The sequence below is a fragment of the Physella acuta genome, unplaced genomic scaffold (assembly GCF_028476545.2).
Source record: "Physella acuta isolate Inbredline_101_S28 unplaced genomic scaffold, ASM2847654v3 ptg000036l, whole genome shotgun sequence".
Taxonomy (NCBI): domain Eukaryota; kingdom Metazoa; phylum Mollusca; class Gastropoda; family Physidae; genus Physella; species Physella acuta.
The window spans coordinates 820770-840000 of NW_026731556.1; the positions used below are offsets into that span (position 1 = coordinate 820770).

The window sequence follows — 19231 nt, forward strand, 5'->3', positions numbered from 1 at the left end:
GATGACCCCAGAGAGAAAATATGATGGAAGAGTAAGAGAGATAATATGATGGAGAGAGTAAGAGAGATTATATAATGGAAAGAAAAAAAAAGGAAAATATGATGGAGTAAATGAAAAAAAAATTGGATAGAAAGAATGAGAGAAATAATAATGAACATGGTATGAAAAAAAAGATGGGAAGAGCAATACAAAATACTAAAAGAATGAAAATAAATATTGGAGAAGTGAGAAATAATGATAATTGGGAAGCTGAAAGTAAATTTTGTTAACCAGAGTTTTAAAAAAAAACGTTTGATGCGTCAAAATAGCGAACAGTCACCTTTGTATTCCAAGCAGAGGAAATAGAAACAGGAGATAAAGAGCGATAGGATGTGAACAAATTATCTCCCCTTTTAACGTGTATTGTTATAAAGAGGGTCTCTAGATTGACCGCTATTTCTAACACTCGCTTCAGCAGGGTACGCTGCTAAAATAACTAAAATTTATTTAGTAACATATCACTCGATAATAAAACAGTTCAGTTTTTCGTGTTGTCGTTTTCTTCTTGAATAACATTTAACGATAGCGATGATAACATGTTTGTATAAATTCTTCATTCGCACATATAAATAATTCGTACGCTCAGGAGAACATGTTGATATTATAATGGTAATCATTATTTTTTATTATTTGATTATAATTACACGGCAAATTAATTTTATTGGAAATACACAACTGTTATAACATTACAATGATTGATATAATAGCTGTCTATCCATCTTCAAAGTTTACTAGCTGTTGGCCCGCAATTTGTCCACTTGTATTTTTAAAACAGAAAAAAATGAACCTTAAAAAGGAACCCAGAATATCCAGAGACTACTAGTGTGTAGATCTGTAAGCCAAAATCTATCATACTGACAATTTAAATCTAACGTAGATAAACATAGGAACTATTTCTATTCAATATCAGCAAGGGTATTTTACGATCTGTGACAGAAATACGGTTCGTTACACTTACATCACTAGAGACCAACAGGAAAGAGTCATCCGCCTTAATGCTGTTTCTATACAGTCAAATATATATATATATATATATATATATATATATATATATATATATATATATATATATATATATATATATATATATAATACAAAATATAGCAGGCTTACTGATGAATATAAAATGGATCTTTATTTAATAAATTCAAAAACGAAAATGTTCAGTAGATTTTCCTAACAGTTAGACTCATCAATGATGGTGGTGTTTGTTGTGTTGGACTGATGGTTGATGGTCAATGTCGCCGGACCAAAGGTGCTGCAGTTCAGCAGTCCATTCCTCAGCCCAGGCATGTTGCTGTTTCTGCGAGCCCTGTGGAGCAGACGGTACCTGCAGCACAGGAGTTTGATGAAGGTGATTCTGAAGATGTTGTTGAAGATGGTGTAGATGATAGGGTTGAGGGTGGAGGAGACGTACCCCAGCCAGACGAAAGCGGTGATGAGAGTGGATTCGAACCTGCACGATGTGCATAAAGCGGTGAGGATGTTGACGGTGAAGAAAGGCGCCCAGCATACGACGAAAATCATGAAGACAACACCCAGGACTTTGGACGCTTTTTGTTCGGTTCTTACAGAGTTGTCGCGCCGAACACTGGCGTAGTTTGACGAAGAGGGGGTGGTGATATGCGTCTGGGTTTGAGGCTGTCCCTCGCGCTTCATTAAAAGAATGTTCGCAGCCTTGACTGCGACGTGATGTTTTCGAACCAGCTCCCGTAACCGTTTTGGTTCTCGCGTTGAAGACGACGGCGATGAAGAAGACGATGAAGACGAGAGGATAGACGAGCAGCAGTTTCGAGAATCGGATGTGACGTCAGAGGATAACTCTTCCTGGATACCGTTACAGTACTGGTAATCCGGCGGGGAGTTGCGCCCCATGTAAATAGACCCAGATCTCCCGTTTTGTATCCCGTGGCGGTTCCGTCTATGGTTATTGCTGTTGGACATCCCGTTGCTGTTCTCGGTGTTGTTGCTGTTGTTATTGTTATTCCCCGTAGAGTTGTTATTACCACGCCCCCTGTGTAGGTTATTTATATTGTTATTATTCCCCACCATATTGTTATTACACCCACCGCCTCCACCGGAACCCGAAACTCCACTCGATCCACCACCTCCACCATCGTGCCTAACGCTGTTGTCGTTATTATGATGATGCAGATGACTATGATGGTGACACAGCGGAATCGCGCTATGCCGATTCGCACCTAACGTCCGATGCCTTTGACACGATACCCCACTACTCGCATCGTACTCAATATGCCTCGATCCCGAATACGGCGACGATACATTCAACGGTTCCCGCCCGTAGTACTGTCTCCGAGTGTGCCAATTTCTCCTTGAAGTTGACCTTCGGATCATCGGTTGACCTTCACCGTCGTCCGGCCCTCGGCTTTGACACAACCGCGCCTGGTTATTCAACATCCTCACTGTCAACCCGTACATTAACACCATAATAGCCAGTGGAATGAAAAATGAAAATATAGATCCGTATATTATAAAATTCTCATTATTCAACACACATTCCCCGCGGACTAAAACATTATCCTCCTTCACCACCCCGAGTACCGTAATCGGACTCGTTATCGCTAGCGATATCGTCCACACCAGCACAATTTTCAATAGCACTATCCGTTTGGATTTGTTTTTCGTCCACAGCGGGTATCGAATCCCGATGTATCGTTCCAGCGAGATGGTGCAGAGATGGTAGATGCTGGAGGTACACATCAGCACGTCTGACGTCACGAATAGATCACAGAGGAGTAAACCGAACAGCCAACGACCTGGGGAGGAGAGAATGAGGAAATGTTAAGTTTATGGAGGAAGAGGGAGATTTGATGATGTAAAGTGATGTCGTAAACGCAAAAAAAAAAAAAAAAAAAAAAAAAAAAAAAAAAAAAAAAAAACGAAGACAATCATTTTAGATGGTCAAAATGTCTTTCTTTATAGCGCATTAGCGAATTAGCTGAGACATGTAAAGCGGTTAGTTCTGAGTAAAGAGATGCATAAATCTGATGGAAACAAAATTGATAGCCGTACGCTCATGCGCATTATGTTTTCGTTAACAGCCAGGTAGTACACTGTTATAAACTAGGCCACCCGTTATCCTTTGGATAACTACGGGTTTAGGGGTCTTTGTTAAATGGCGTCACGTTTTTTTTTAACGTTTTTTATCTGCCCGCCCCATCCCAACTGTCACACATCGTCACATAATGCACGACCCGTTATGAATACATGTGGGCGTTACTTTCAATGAAAATACTTCTGGGTTCATGGACATTGTTTAAGAGAAAGTTCATGTGGGAGGGGGGGGGGCTTGACTTTCTGTAACGATGTATGAGGATGTTGTGGGAGGAAGGGGAGGGTAAAAAAGCATGACGTCGTTTTTGGTGAACCCTAAGTCATCACCATCCATATCTTAATTTCAGCAACAGCATTCATAGCATGTTACTACTGCACATTTAACAATACACCCAAACGCTAAAAATAGAAAAAGTTTAAGAGGACACACATTTAAAGTGTGTGAGGGTATATTTGTTTAGGGTGTTGCTAAAGTGTGTAGTGTGGTTTTTAAGTGTGGTTGTTGAGTCTGTGGGTAATATATGAGTGTTATTTTGTGTGCTTGTGTGTTTGTCTGTGTGTGTGTGTGCTTCATATAATTACTTTTGGAGGCTTAAAACACTACTGCAACTGCACTAAAATCTTCTAAATGTTCTGTGTGGGTATATGTTGTACACACTTATCGTGCAAGCCTACACCACCGATTCATCTAAAGTTACAACAACACCATATGCTATACCTCCATCTAACACACACCCTTTCGATAATATTATTCACAGACCAGAAGGGCGATAACTCCCACAAAGGGACATAAATCTGAAGACTTGTCGACCTTTGGATTACCCGCTTGACGTCACGAATGCATGAAAAACCGACACGTTTTAAGCCCAGTTCCGGCTCACAATCTCTAATTATCATGTATGTTAATTTACAGCACACAAAAACATATGGCTCTAATTCTCAGAGTTATTTTTCTTAATTTTGAAGCCGTAAGCGTTGAGCCGTAATTTCTTTCCGTGGTTATTTCTCTTTTGTAGATATTCGCATTTGGTAGAGATATGTCAAGCTTCAAAGCAATAGCCTGCAGTTACATAACACACATATAAAACGTATTTATGCTTACGTACATACATAAGCAACACGCATATATGTATATTTAAAGATAAATAACGCAAACCTTTCATTCTTTCCACCAGAGCTAACTCAGCCAAAATGAGGTCACAACATATGTCAACGCAAAATAAATAACCAAAAATGATTTAAAATGTGTATCGTTGTTGAATCCGTCTCTTTGAACCAAAGCGACTATTTTTGTAGTACAATGCATTTTCAATAGTAGCGAAATTGTGTTCTAGAAGTTTAATTAATAATGTAGAATTAGCATTTGAGACCTTCGGAAAGGGTGTAGTGGGGGGGGGGGGGGTTCTGATAAATCAGAAAGATAGTCTTAAAGGCAGACATTCGTAATGGTTTGATATGATTTTCAGTATGAAATACTTTTGGACACACAATACAACTGTTGATAGCTGGATTGTATTTATGACGTACTGTCAGATAGACTAAGTGAAGAAACAATTTCCACAACGAAATATATTTTGACGTGTCATATCGCCAATCAATTTACACGTCATGCCACTTACAGCAGACGTGAAATGTCACGCGTGACATGTATGCCACGCCAGTGTGACATATCGTGACAATATGCTGACACCACCAGTGGCGGAACTAGAAAAAACAGGCCCCCCCGCAGAATTTTTTTTGGGCCCCTATATATATATATATATATATATATATATATATATATATATATATATATATATATATATATATATATATATATATATATATATATATATATATATATATATATATATATATATATATATATATATATATATATATATATATATATATATATGGAAAACAAGGGTCGCTCTAAAGTTTTTAAAAAAAAATTCCATCTGGTACACGAATAAATCAGAGATTTTCCAACACACGAGCTGGCCCCTTTCAGTTTTCCAAGTGAGAAGCACGGACTCTCTAAATCTAGTCCAACACACCAAACTGAGGCTTTCATCAAAACGTTACCATCCGTGTGCCCTGTTTTCCAGAAGTTGAATTAAATGTGAACATGGTCGGCAGTTCATTTCTTGGATCTTAGGGCGCGGGTTTGTCCACACTACCAACTAGACACGCCAAGGCATGCTGTAAATCCCTCGGCGACGGCCCAGGTGTCCGGGGAGTCTCGGGGCTCTTGGAGCTACCGGTTACATTACTGCACGGGTGATGGGTGCAACACATTGTTTCTTCCGGCAGAGCTCTCCCCCCCCCCCCCTCCCCTTCCCCGAAAACAGTCTACCCTGGAAGAAACATTGGTGCGACACCTAATTAGATTTAGATCTAGATCTAGTCATCGAGTGTTGTAGCGAGATTATTCCTAGTGTTGTGGGAACTTTTAAATGACTGTCTGTGGGGGCCATAACTTGCTCATATGTGATGCCCTCAGGATGACACTGCCGCCGGTTGTATTCAAGTAGTAACCTCATCCGCTTATGCAGGATCTTCGGGCGTTAAATCACATATTTCCGTTAGGCGTCCCCACTCCAATATGTACAAATGTTAGGCCTATGACAGAAACCTTTGCGGGGCTGTACTCAACTGTAACAGCTTCCCAAGTTTTCATGGCGATTGGGTGAATGATGCAGTAATGCATAATAGAGAGAAAAATGTTTTTCACATGTACAACTGTATGTGGCCAGGTCACGCGTTGGATAACCTTCTGATTTAGGGGAGGGGGGGGGGACTAACAAAAAGCCAGACCCTCATACATACCCACCTCAATGACGTCATTTATAAATAGTAATTGACTATTAATAATGTTCAATTAATTCTAAACGTTCTAATTAATTTCTGAATAATTATATAAAAAATAATCTTACCTGCCCTGTTTTGTGAATTAGATGTGCCTAATACTATGAAAGTAAATTAATATCTGTTGACTAGATCTAGTGCTGTCTAGTGTCTGACAAAATGTGCTGAAGAGGTGAATCGTACGGTTAGGAAGTAGTTCATAAACGATACATTTATCTCCTCGATACTTGTGAGGTTGAGAAAGAGGGATGGGATAGGGGTCGGCTCGGGAAAAAAACTTGAAAGAGACAACAAAATGCCGCAAAGAAAAACCGCGCATCATGAAAGCCCATTTCATATGTAGCGGCTTTTCGTGCTATGGACTTTGTTGTTTTTTAAAAAGAATTTTGCCGGCGACAGCGTGTGTTTGATTGTAGGGAAATAGAACTCGGCCTTGACGATGGTTAAAAAATACAACTATAAATAACTGTTTTAAATATGTAAAAAAGTTTGTCGACAATTTTTGAACCCCCTTTTTGGTCCCCATCTCCTGCCCCATCCGCCACAGTACACTTTGGAGGATCGGTCAAACAGTTACGTGTCCTCTATTTAGCTATCAAGGGGAGAGGGGGGGGACCAGTCAAAGAAGTCATTCAAATTTGAAGAGTTGCCTATATTTTACACTGTAGTTTGTGTAAAGGATTTAATCTTTTGCGGAAGAGCGTGGTATAGTGACTGTAAAATAAAGATAATTGTACCGCAGCTACAGTGTTTTTCTTTTACAAACCAAATATTAAGGCAAAAATGCACGAAAATTAAATTCAAAATTTAAAAAAAATATTAATTTTGGTCAGCCGTGGGCCCCTAAACGGCCTGCCCTCCTCCCCCCCCCCCGCCACCCAGCGCATTGCGGGGTCTGTAGTTCCGCCCCTGTTCATCAGGTAAAGGAACAACTACTGACTAGTGTCTTTAACAAAATGTGCAGAAGTGGTCAGTTTACAGTTCAGTAGTTCGTAGACGGTTCGTTAATCTATGCATTACATCTTATTGTAAGAGTAAGGGTGTGGTGAGGGGTAGAGGTTGGGGGGGGGGATGAGAGGGGGGAGGGGAGACAGTTGGGAAGGTTCATTGGAAGGGGACAAGAAAGCGCCGATAAACATCTACATCAATAGTGCCGACTTTTTCCGGTCGTCTAGAAGACCAGGATAGTCGCCGCAACATTTCCCCAGCCCGATTTCAAAGCGTGCCGGCAGTCAAATTTCAGATGCTTCGCTGAAGGGAGATTACTTAAACTTTTACAAGTTTATTGATACAGTTGTTAAAGTAAAAATGAACGCAATTATAAATGTATGAGATTGAAATAAATAATTATATTTTTGTAGAATTCAGGCCAGTAGTTTAAACACACAATCATAGATATGTATTTTAATAATGTAAACAATATAACAATGCTTTTTTGTTCTAATCGACGCCACTAAAAAAGAACGGTAGGCTACGTCTTTGAAGTTGTCTATATGTCTGGCGGTCTCTCGAGCGATATAGTCTGTGCATTTTTCTCAAAGACGTTTACCGACTATCGTGTTTGTTTGTAACTGTAGAAGAAAGATAACTCGGCCTCCACCTTTTTTTTTTTTAATTTTTTAAAAATAATTTAGCCAGGATTTTTGGGCCCCCAATCGGTCTGGGCCCCCCCGCATTGCGGGGTCTGGCGGCACTGTAGTTCCGCCCCTGGACACCACTGCAAAAGTGCACGGCTAAAAAAAAAATGTTTTCGTTTCGCTATAGTGTCTCCGCCGTGATCGCTAGGTGATCGATCATCGACTATTGATTCATAATATGATCTGATTGATTGCTTAAACATACAGGCTCTCTAAACAGGTGTAATAGGCTGAAGAAAATCTGAATTAATTATCTTTACAACCAGGCAGTAGCTTTTACCCCAGACCAGTGGAGTAAAAACAAAAAGTTTACAAATATAATATAATGGTGTTAATTAATGAATCGAAATCGAAAATTAAAATTTAACATAAAAAGTTTATTTTTCCATTTTTGTATGTATAAAATTTAAAAAAAAAATCGTTAAAAATATAGTTAGAGAATTTTCTTTCTGCGAGGACAAATATTCATTTTGTTAAAGGGGCGTAATCGTTAAAAAAAAAACAACACAGAATAGCGTTTAATTGCATTTGATAGACTCAAGATTAATTGCCCTTATCGATAAGGGGACATAAGCAATGAAGAGAAAATAACTTTCCACATTAAGGCAAGCTGGAGCTAACACGTGCTGTTTTTACTAAAATTAGCGTCTAAGATTGGTGCTGTGTTAAGAAAAGAACGATAATTAATTCTAAATAAGACAATCAACTAAAAAGTAATAATTATTAACACATTTTCTTTAGAATTTAAAATGTCTTGCCGAAATTCATTGGCTGACCAATTCTGTTTATATAACAGTTGTTAAAATAATCCTTCAGACAGGTGATATCACCTCACCCCCACCCCCCCCCCCTCCCACATCACCATCACACATTAGAAGCCTACTCATAACAACACTATACATTTATAACCCCCCCCCCCCTTCCTCCACAACAACACCCTCGCATACCAATAAAACATCTAAAAACCCAACCCCGAGGCATTCACATATTAATCCCTAATCCTACATATTAAAACAACATTGATAATTTGATATACGTTTTATAAAGAGTATATTTCACTATATACTTCTAATATCTGTATTTAAAGATACCCAGTATAGATAAAAACATAACGCATTTACATAAAAAAAAAGAAACAACAAAAAAGCACTTTTCAAAACAACAGTTGGCACACAGCCCAAAGTTATGTTTCCATTAGGTAATTGTAATAAACAAGATTCACGTTATTAGTTGTGTGTTCTGTAAAGTGTATCCGCAAACAGACCTCCCACGAGAAGAAGCATAGAACAGCTAAACATAATCGTTGGCTCGAAAAAGTCTATAAATAGCTTTGATAAGAAGATTTGTTATTTTAGTTTCCATGTCCCCCGCGAACAAAGCTGCAACGATAATCATTTTTTTTTTGTTTTTATAGCATGTCAAGAACAGGATGAAGTAGATTTTTCTTAAATATTTTACATGGAGGTATAATCATAATAGAGGTTTCGAAACGGAGTTGTTGTTCTTTCAATATGTTGTTTATCTGGGGATTATAATCCTGGTTGGGTAGATGCGATAAATTTTTCTAATGTGTTATATGGAGAGAGGAAAATACAGAGAGAAAGAGAGAGAGAGGAGAGAGAGGAGTGCGTAGATTCGTGGTTGTGAACAGACTTTAAAAACGACGCATCATAGTTGTTATAACTGAATCCAACCCCCCCCCCTTGTCCAACCGCTAGTTGGTATCTACCCCACCCCCCTTTCCGTTCACACCTGAACTGGGACAGCGTGTTACCGCCCCTCCCCACCCCCTTCACGTCCCACACCTGCTGGGACACAATGCATCCCCATAGCTATGTGCAGGCTAGGGCGCCCACCCCTCCCCCGCGCTGGACTGACAGGGTCAGGCAGGGGTTAAGGAACCCAAAGGGTGAAGCTTGGGCCCTGAGAATAGATTAACAGTTGAACGTTAGGCTGGTTAGAATGTAGTCGTGTTTTTGTGTTCTTGTAAAGTGTGGCCCCTAAGGCCGGCCGCTGTTAATGAACTATTTCTGTTTTCCTTAGACCATATAGAGTGTAGTTTGATTATCTATTAATTAAAGTTGTTCAGCTGAAATTGTGTTGGTGTCTTCTTCAACAATCAAGTAATATACAGTGTCTAATTCGCCACACAACTGTTTAACCTCTCACTGCAGTCATCACCACCATCAATACTAACCATACTGATGACTTCGTTTCATAACATTTGGTGGAGCAGCAAAACGACCTATTACATTTTGGTGGAGTAGTAAAAAAGGACATTCATAACATTGGGATCAAGGAGCAAAGCTATCTAACAGCGAACCGTCTTACAATATTTTGATAGAGCAGCTAAAATTATTCATAACGTTTTTGGTTGAGTAGCAAACTGACTTTTAAAGAACGTCGAAACAGGGTAAAAGAACTTTTGTGAAATTTTTTTTTCAACTTCGGTGATTCTCGAAGAGGTACAGATCTAGATCTACTATTTTTTTGTCACGCCACTGCCACACATCGTCTCTGTTTAGCGTCAAGTTCGTTGTTGTCAAGTTTTACGTAGATCTACATAAGTGGATGGAACTTTTGTTTCAAAATCCGTGAGACAGAACTGTCACTATTAGTTAATATCAAGTTTTGTGCAATTTCTGAGATAACATGAATTAGGACTTTGATTAGCTTGGACTACCTACTTTAATTGCCTTTGGTGACTTGTTAGAATTGAAGAATTTATTTTTCCAACATTGAAGTAAGTGACAGTGATTAGTGAGAGTGACTACTGACTAAATCGTCATTGTTTATAGTCTAATGGCATCTGAACTGTTATGATATGAAGCACCCCTCCACCCATGATGATGTGAAATATCCCTACACCCCTGATGTCCCGTGATGATATGGAGTATTCGTGTATCCCAAATGACGATATGAAGTACCCTACCCCAATGAAGTTAAAATGAAGTGTTCATGTGTCGATGTCATCCCACAGCAGTTCCAGATGTCCAAGCCGACGAATTTAGATTTAGAAATGTTAAGCTCCAATTTGTTGTAACAATAATAAAAGGCGTTGTTCCTCTTCTGTAAGTCGTATGCCAAAGTCCAGCAGTCAGTTAAGTCTATAATTCTTTAGTTTGGGTCAATTAGCTGCATTTGTTAGAAGTCATAGAAGTCAGAAATAAGGGATTGTTTGTTGAATTTTTTTTTTTTTTTAGATTGAATTTTGTGTTGTGCTAGAGATTGTTTACATTTAATCAATGCACTTTTAAATCATTTCTGTCTTTATTTTTTCGATGTGCCAGCTAAAAGCTTATATACCAATCATAAAGTTAGGATCCTTTACAAGACAATCATAAATTTTATAACCTGATTTGTTAAAAATTTTCTATTATCAACCAGTTGACAAAATGTTTAAATAACGAGATGCCTATGATATACACTATCCTTGGAGGATTTATTTTCTTAATCGTGTGATGATTGAACCCTGTAGCTAGAGTTATTGTTTCTTTATGTTGTGAAATTCTGAAGCGGTCAATCGATCCACTTACATGACGGTAAGCTTGTGACGGTTGAGTTACCGCTAGATAGCTAGATAGGACGATGATGTGTGAAGCGGTCAATCGTTCCACTTACTTGACGGTAAGCTTGCGACGGTTGAGTTTCCGCTAGATGGATAGATAGGACAAGAATGAGATGATGTTTAGAGACTGATGATGCAGTCTATGCTTTTTAATGGGTTTTTATGATGGTATCTCGATGATGTGTTGCCGAGTATATCTTGTCTATTGATTTTTTTTGGGTTTTGTTGGAAAATATTCCTCTAAGATATTTTGTATGTTGTAGAGAAACTAATTATAATTGTTACCATATTACTTAGTTTTACCAACATGAAGTTTTATCTTGGAGAAAGAATGAAGTGTTGCTTGTGGTACATTGAGGATTACTTAACCTTAATTAATTATGCTGAAATTTAAGATGTATAACCATTATTTTTTTTCCATTAGGTACATATTGTCGTACAGTTTAGAGAAAAAATATTACTGAAATAGATGATATGGAATAGTTCATTTTTATGTGCTATAGCGATAAATTCTAGACACGAACTGTATAATGTTGTACAAACTACTTTAGATTTAGCATTACTCAGTAGCATTTATTATTGAACTTTGTTAGCTGTTGATTGTTTAGAGTTTAGACACAGTAGTGTCACCTATTGAGGAAGCTTTATTATTTTGTATCGTACTAAGATGTTTGGAGTGTTGCTTTCCTACTGCTATTATTGTATTAGTATGTGATAGATCATGTATGTAGAGAGTGTAAACCTCGCTGGCTTTGCCAGCTTGTCAAAGGAGAGGGGAGATGTTATAACTGAATCCACCCCCCCCCCCTCGTCCAACCGCTAGTTGGTATCTACCCCACCCCCCTTTCCGTTCACACCTGAACTGGGACAGCGTGTTACCGCCCCTCCCCACCCCCTTCACGTCCCACACCTGCTGGGACACAATGCATCCCCATAGCTATGTGCAGGCTAGGGCGCCCACCCCTCCCCCGCGCTGGACTGACAGGGTCAGGCAGGGGTTAAGGAACCCAAAGGGTGAAGCTTGGGCCCTGAGAATAGATTAACAGTTGAACGTTAGGCTGGTTAGAATGTAGTCGTGTTTTTGTGTTCTTGTAAAGTGTGGCCCCTAAGGCCGGCCGCTGTTAATGAACTATTTCTGTTTTCCTTAGACCATATAGAGTGTAGTTTGATTATCTATTAATTAAAGTTGTTCAGCTGAAATTGTGTTGGTGTCTTCTTCAACAATCAAGTAATATACAGTGTCTAATTCGCCACACAACTGTTTAACCTCTCACTGCAGTCATCACCACCATCAATACTAACCATACTGATGACTTCGTTTCATAACAATAGTATTGAAAATATTGAGGAATATAATAATTTTGTCCTTATAACAAGCTGATATAACAAGAGATAAAACATAATAAAACATGTAATAAAACATGTAATAAAACATGTGATAAGACATGTGATAAAACATGCGATAAAACATGTGATAAGACATGTGATAAAACATGCGATAAAACATGTGATAAAACATGTGATAAAAAATGTGATAAAACATGTGATAAAACTTGTGATAAGTCATGTGATAAAACTTGTGATAAGTCATGTGATAAAACCAGAGGCGTAGCGACCGATTCCGGCGCCCGGGGCGGAATATACATTTTTGCGCCCTCCCTCTCATTCTATTTATAGTTACTCCAGTCTTAAAAAAAGCGCCCCCCCCCTCCCCTTTTGAAAAAGCGCTTCCCCCCCCCCCTCCAAAGTAAATAAATTGGAGAGGTTTGTGAAGCTTCTTACCAGTTACTATCCCATTAGATTTTCTAATTAGGTGTCACAAAATTGATAAAGAAAACAGTTAAATCAGCGTGAAACGCCTTGAAGTCGTTTATTGTCGTAACTTTGATTTATATTATTTAATATTTCAGCTTAAAATGAGCTTAAAGTGAGCTTTTCAATTAATTCTTCTACCCCATTTGGCGCCCCCTTAGGGTCGGCGCCCGGGGCGGTCGCCCCACCCGCCCTCCCCTAGCTACGCCACTGGTTAAAACATGTGATAAGTCATGTGATAAGTCATGTGATAAAATATGTGATAAACATGTGTGAAAAGAAATATAAACATAAACACCTTTTGCATGGATTTACTTAAGCTATGCGTTTTCATTTTAAACTGAACGTTTAATAAAAAATAAAAGCACAATCAGATTCTTATGTATTCATTTAACTAATTAGCCCATTTCAGTATCTGGTACATTGAGTCGAAAATATTTTAATGGTACAGGTGCGAGTAAGTGCACGTGTGTGTGTGTGTGTGTTGGTATACGTGTAGGTGCATAAACATGTGTACATGTACGTGCATGTGTAATAAATAAGTAAATATATATATATATATATATATAAATATATATATATATATATATATATATATATATATATATATATATATTTACTTATTGTGATGACGCAAGATTACGTCAGACATGTTAGCAGATATAGGTTAGCAGAAACAGACTATCTATAGGCCTAGTTGGTTGGTCAGATAGAGGCCAATGGGCGCACAGGGCTGACCGGTCACATGGGACGGTCAGCTGACCACTGAGGCGTGGGTCAGTAGAGCGATGGGCCAGGAGTTGTTAGGTAGCGGTCAGAGACGGCCGAGGAATGTAGACAGTTAGGAGTTCATGATTAGCTAGCTAGGTAGAAGGTGTGAGATTGTAGAATGTAGAGAACAGTTAGTGTTAGGATTGGTCGTAGTAGTAGGTAGCATGTGGTATGAACAGTCAGTAGTAGTAGTAAATAGTACAGTGTAGATCAGTTAGGTAGAAACTTGAACATATATATCATTTTAATAAAGAACAATTATAGTTGAACTGGAACTGCGTGTTGTTGGATACATTTGTTACCGCCTTCGTAAAACCCCCACCCTCACATCTGGTGGAGCGCGGGTCGAGTGAGGGAAAGAACGTATATCAGCTATTCATGACGGAGTACGACTGGTGTACGGCTTTCTTCAACTCAACACAACAGCGGGTTTCTTCAACCGGAACGAGTTTGGATTAACAACACAAGGAAACAGTCAACATGTCCAAAAAGATAAGTACCTTCCAAAAATTTTTTAAACGTTTGGGTTTAGACTTGTGCTGGATATTTGGTGCCAGCGGTTTTTCTGCCTCCTTCTTGTCTGTTTCTTCAACCACACTACCCTTAAAAATGCCTCCATTGTACGAAGTGGGCACTAAAACTGAGCTTAAGTCAGGCCTAGAAGAGTCAGGTAGAATTGATAACTCGTTACTAGATATAAATGTTCAGAATACAGTCAAAGTGAAAAGCAATTCAAGAACTATTGAGGATCCAGATATTCTGGATGAATTGATTATTAGGCTTGGACAATACACGACAACAGAAAATCGAGACTGGTTATTAACTGTTAAAGAATTTGACGTAAAAACTCTAGATGATCCAGATGCTATGGAAGATTTGATCAATAGAATTGTAGATTACAAGGTATTCGGAGATCCAGATTCCTTGTTGACTGAAGAAGAATATGATGCAAAGATAGATGCCGAGTTAGCAGAGAAACAAAGAGAAGCAGAAACATATATTGCCGGACTTAAAGAAGAAACAGAAAGAATTCGTAAAGAAAGAGAAAAATTGAGAGAACTTTGCCAAGCCAAACAAGAAACGGTGCAAAGTTTAGATACCAATAATAACAACCAGACAGCTGAAACAACATTTTACTATTCCTGCGATTCAGATTCAGATGACACGTTCAGTGAAGCAAGCGAAATACCTACTACAAAAAGTGAAACACTACATACACTCCAAAAACATAATAGCGCAAATCACAACATTCAGATTAACTACAGTCAACAAAAACACAATTACAGTGTCAGATGCTACTATTGTAATAGAACAGGCCACAAACAAATAAATTGCAGAATACGATATTATGACAGACGCAAACAAGATGCACAACGCAACAGACCAAAATATAGACAGATAAATAGAATAGCTTTTATGTCATCGTTTACAGAGGCCAGTAGAAGAACAGACATATTTACGTCAAAAATTAATAACAGATACGCAACAGCAATTAGGGACACACACTGCTCAACAGTGGCAGTACGTAACACATTCGTACAACACCACCAATACACAGGCAGAACACAACGTGTTCACAGCTCAAGAGGCAGCACATATGTTTGGCCAACAGCTATGGTCACCATAGCCACACCCTCAGCGTGTAAAACAGTTGAAGCGGCTGTTTTTAAAAACGGGCCATACGACGTGATATTAGGAAATATTAGAGGTGTGAAACAATTTAGAGTTGGAACTCGAGTGAACTACTTAGAACAACTAAGCCAACAACGCTCATCTTCAAGGAACGGATCTTACCAGAGACCACAGAGAAGCAACCCTTCACAAAGCCATGACCAACCAGTTGAAAGAATCCACCTACTAAACACATCAAGCTCGTTACCAACATTTAAGTCTAAAGTAAACGGACAGATAGTAAACGCAATTCGAGACACTGGTTGTTCAACAATAGCAGTAAAAGCCAAATTTGTTAAAACATGCCAATATACAGGCCAATATGTAAATGTGGAATTATTTGGCGGTATAATCGCAGAATACAAAACGGCATTGATCAATATTCAAACCCCATATCTAACTGGTCGCGTAATTGCTGTGGTCACTGACAATGGATCATATGATCTGATCATCGGAAACATAGTGAACAACGAAACTATTTCCCGAGTGGAAATCGACGATTGGGTACAAAGGGAAATAATTCAGATGGTCGAAACAAGAGAACAGGCAAGAAAAGCAAGAGAAAGCAACAAGAGTCATGAACCACCCGTCGACCTAAATAGTCATCAAGCAGAAGACCAACATAACAACGCCATAGATAATACTGAGGCCAAAAACATTTGGGAACCAGAAAAATTTCAGTTAGCACAACAAGAAGACCCGTCACTAGAAAGGATATTTAGACTCGCCCGTAAACACTCAATCACTACATCGAGGTCATCAGAACACTCTTTCTTTATTAAGAATAACACGCTTCAAAGAAAATATAAAAGCAAAGGACAAGAAATAAACCAATTAGTAATCCCACAGAAATACAGAGCACAAATTCTACACCATGCACACGACCTTACACTTGCAGGACACATGGGAAGAAAGAAAACAAAACAAAGAATTGAAACTACCTTCTACTGGCCGGGCATGGACAAAGACATCTCACAGTACGTGAAGTCATGTCAGACATGCAGGAATAGAGATACCACTAGACCACCCCAAGCCCCATTACAAACCACTGATTTAGCTAACAGACCATTCGAAAAAATAGCGATAGATATCATAGGACCACTGCCTACCCCATCAAAACGTGGTCACCGATACATCCTCACAATAGTCGACTTTGCAACACGTTGGCCAGAAGCCTTCCCACTAAAGACGATAACATCTGAGGATATAGCAGGCGCCCTACTCACGTTCTTCTCAAGAACCGGGTTCCCGGACACCATACTGTCAGATCGGGGCACACAATTTACCTCCGACTTAACGAGACAACTCACGAGTGTGCTGGGGATTAAGCAAGCATTCACGACGCCCTATCACCCTCAAAGCAATGGCGTGTGTGAACGACTAAACGGCACCATTAAATCGTTATTAGACAAAGTCTCTAAAGACAACCCAGAAAACTGGGATACCATGCTACCATGTATCCTATTCGCCTACCGAGAAATACCTCATTCTTCTACTGGATTTTCCCCATTCGAACTCGTCTACGGCGCCAACCCCAAAGGCCCCATGGATATACTTAGGACACTTCTCTACAAACAGAACATAGAACAAGAAACCAGAACAACATATGAAGCCATTGTCAATCTTAGAGAAAATATAATCAATGCATGCCAGGAAGCAAAGCTCGCGCTACAAGAAAAGGGAGAAATAGCAAGACACAGGGTGAACAGGAATAGAAAGCTACGCCAGTTCACAGTAGGGGAACAGGTCAGAATACTGTTACCTTCTAAGCACAACAAATTACAGCTTGCATGGCAGGGTCCATTCACAATCACAGCCAAAATTTCAAATGTAGATTACCAAGTCGAAATAAAAGGGAAGAAAAAAACGTTTCACACAAATATATTGAGCCCTTACACCTTAAGACCAGAAGAGCTTGAAATTAAACAAACGGCAACAATAAACTGCGCAGAGTTACACGAAGATGACACAGACTCGATCGGCAAAATATACACATTACCTACTAGCAAGGAAACATGGCAAGATATCAAAATCGGCAGAATGCCGCCAGAAATCGAAAAAGAAATCAAGGAAATATTAGAAAAATTTAAAGAGGTGCTATCCCCACAACCTGGTAAAACAGATACAATCGTCCATGATATTAAGTTGACTTCACTTAGAGCAACCAAAATGCCCGCATACAACATTCCCATACATCACAGAGAAAACGTACAAAACCAAATCCAAGAATTATTACAAGCTGGAATAATAGAACATTCCGACTCTTCATATGCTGCTCCTATTGTATTAGTAAAGAAAAAATCCCACGACCTTAGACTGTGTATTGATTACAGACAACTGAACAGCATTACAATACCAGACGCAGAACCAATGCCAAATCCAGAAGACTTATTTGCTAAACTTAAACAGGCTAAATACTTTACAAAGCTTGACTTATCCAGGGGTTATTGGCAGATACCAATAAAAGAAGATGTGAGACACCTAACAGCCTTTATAACACCATTTGGCTTGTTCCAGTGGAAGTACATGAGTTTCGGGCTAATGAACGCACCGGCTACCTTCAACAGACTCATGCGAAAAATACTACAGGGTCGAGACGACCTCATATCCTACTTAGATGACATATGTCTGTTCCACAACACCTGGCAAGAGCATGTGAGAGGACTGGAAACGCTGCTGGAAATATTAAAGCAGCATGGACTAACTGCTAAACCTAGCAAAATAGAAATAGGAATGGAAGAGATAGAATTTTTAGGTCACTCCATTTCACAAGGTCAACAAAAGCCACTCCAACCTACAGTGAATAAAATACTGAACATAAACGTGCCGACATCAATTAAAGAGGTCCGTAGCTTGATCGGTCTGTGTAACTACTATAGGAAGTTTATACCCAATTTCGCCACCATCATAGAGCCACTAACGAATTTAACAAAAACGGACAAAAAGAATAAGAAACTACTGTGGACAGAAAAATGTGAAACAGCACTAAACAGGGTAAAACAAGCATTCGCATCGGAACCTATTCTCAGATTACCAAATACAGATCAACCCTTTATCCTCTGCACGGATGCCTCTTCGGTCGGTATAGGTGCATGTCTGTTACAAGAATTTAACAATGAACTCCACCCAGTTCAATACATTAGCCGAAAATTGTCGTCAGCTGAGAAAAACTACGCAGTCATTGAGAAAGAATGTCTGGCCATAGTCTGGGCCATAAACAAGTTTGCCAGATACCTGGCCGGTGCACACTTCACTTTACAGACCGACCACGCGCCCCTACAAGCACTAAAAACAAAGAAGCTGTCAAACGCAAGACTGGTACGCTGGGCACTGAGCTTACAAGATTATCAATTTGACATTGTTCCTGTCCCCGGCACACAAAACGTGTTGGCCGACACGCTGTCACGCAACTAGAACATAGGTCATACAACTCTGGTCATCAAGAATGTTAGGAATTAAGTCGCCGAGAAATCGGCGTGAAGTATAAGTCAGAACTGAAGTCAAAGAAGTTATTTGAAGTCAGTCAAGTTAGTCTTCAAAGTGAAGTTAGTCGTCAAGTTGAAGTAATTGAAGTCGTCAAAGTGGAATCAGTCGTTAAATTGAAGTCAGTCGAGTTACTGAAGTCAAAGTGAAATAAGTCAAGTTACTGAAGTCAAAAGTGAAGTCAGTCATTAAGTCAAGCCAGCCAGTTTTTTTTTGTCAAAAGTCAGATAGTGAGAGCTGCTCCACTATATGATTACGTGTTCAAATGTTATCTGAAACGGCACGATTAATTGTATACACTTACATGTCTATTCTTTTGTGAAGC

At 39.2% G+C, this 19231-nt stretch overlaps 1 protein-coding gene across 1 annotated transcript in view; it reads right to left on the reverse strand.

Annotated features, from left to right (window-relative positions):
• Positions 1-1212: 1212 nt before the first annotated feature.
• The window catches only part of LOC131942689 (octopamine receptor 1), a 74613-nt gene continuing 56594 nt past the window's right edge, over positions 1213-19231 (reverse strand). The window contains exon 2 of the mRNA XM_059302596.1: positions 1213-2816. Coding sequence (XP_059158579.1) covers positions 1216-2816 — 1601 coding nt within the window. The 3' untranslated portion in view covers positions 1213-1215. The remainder of the gene's footprint in view (positions 2817-19231) is intronic.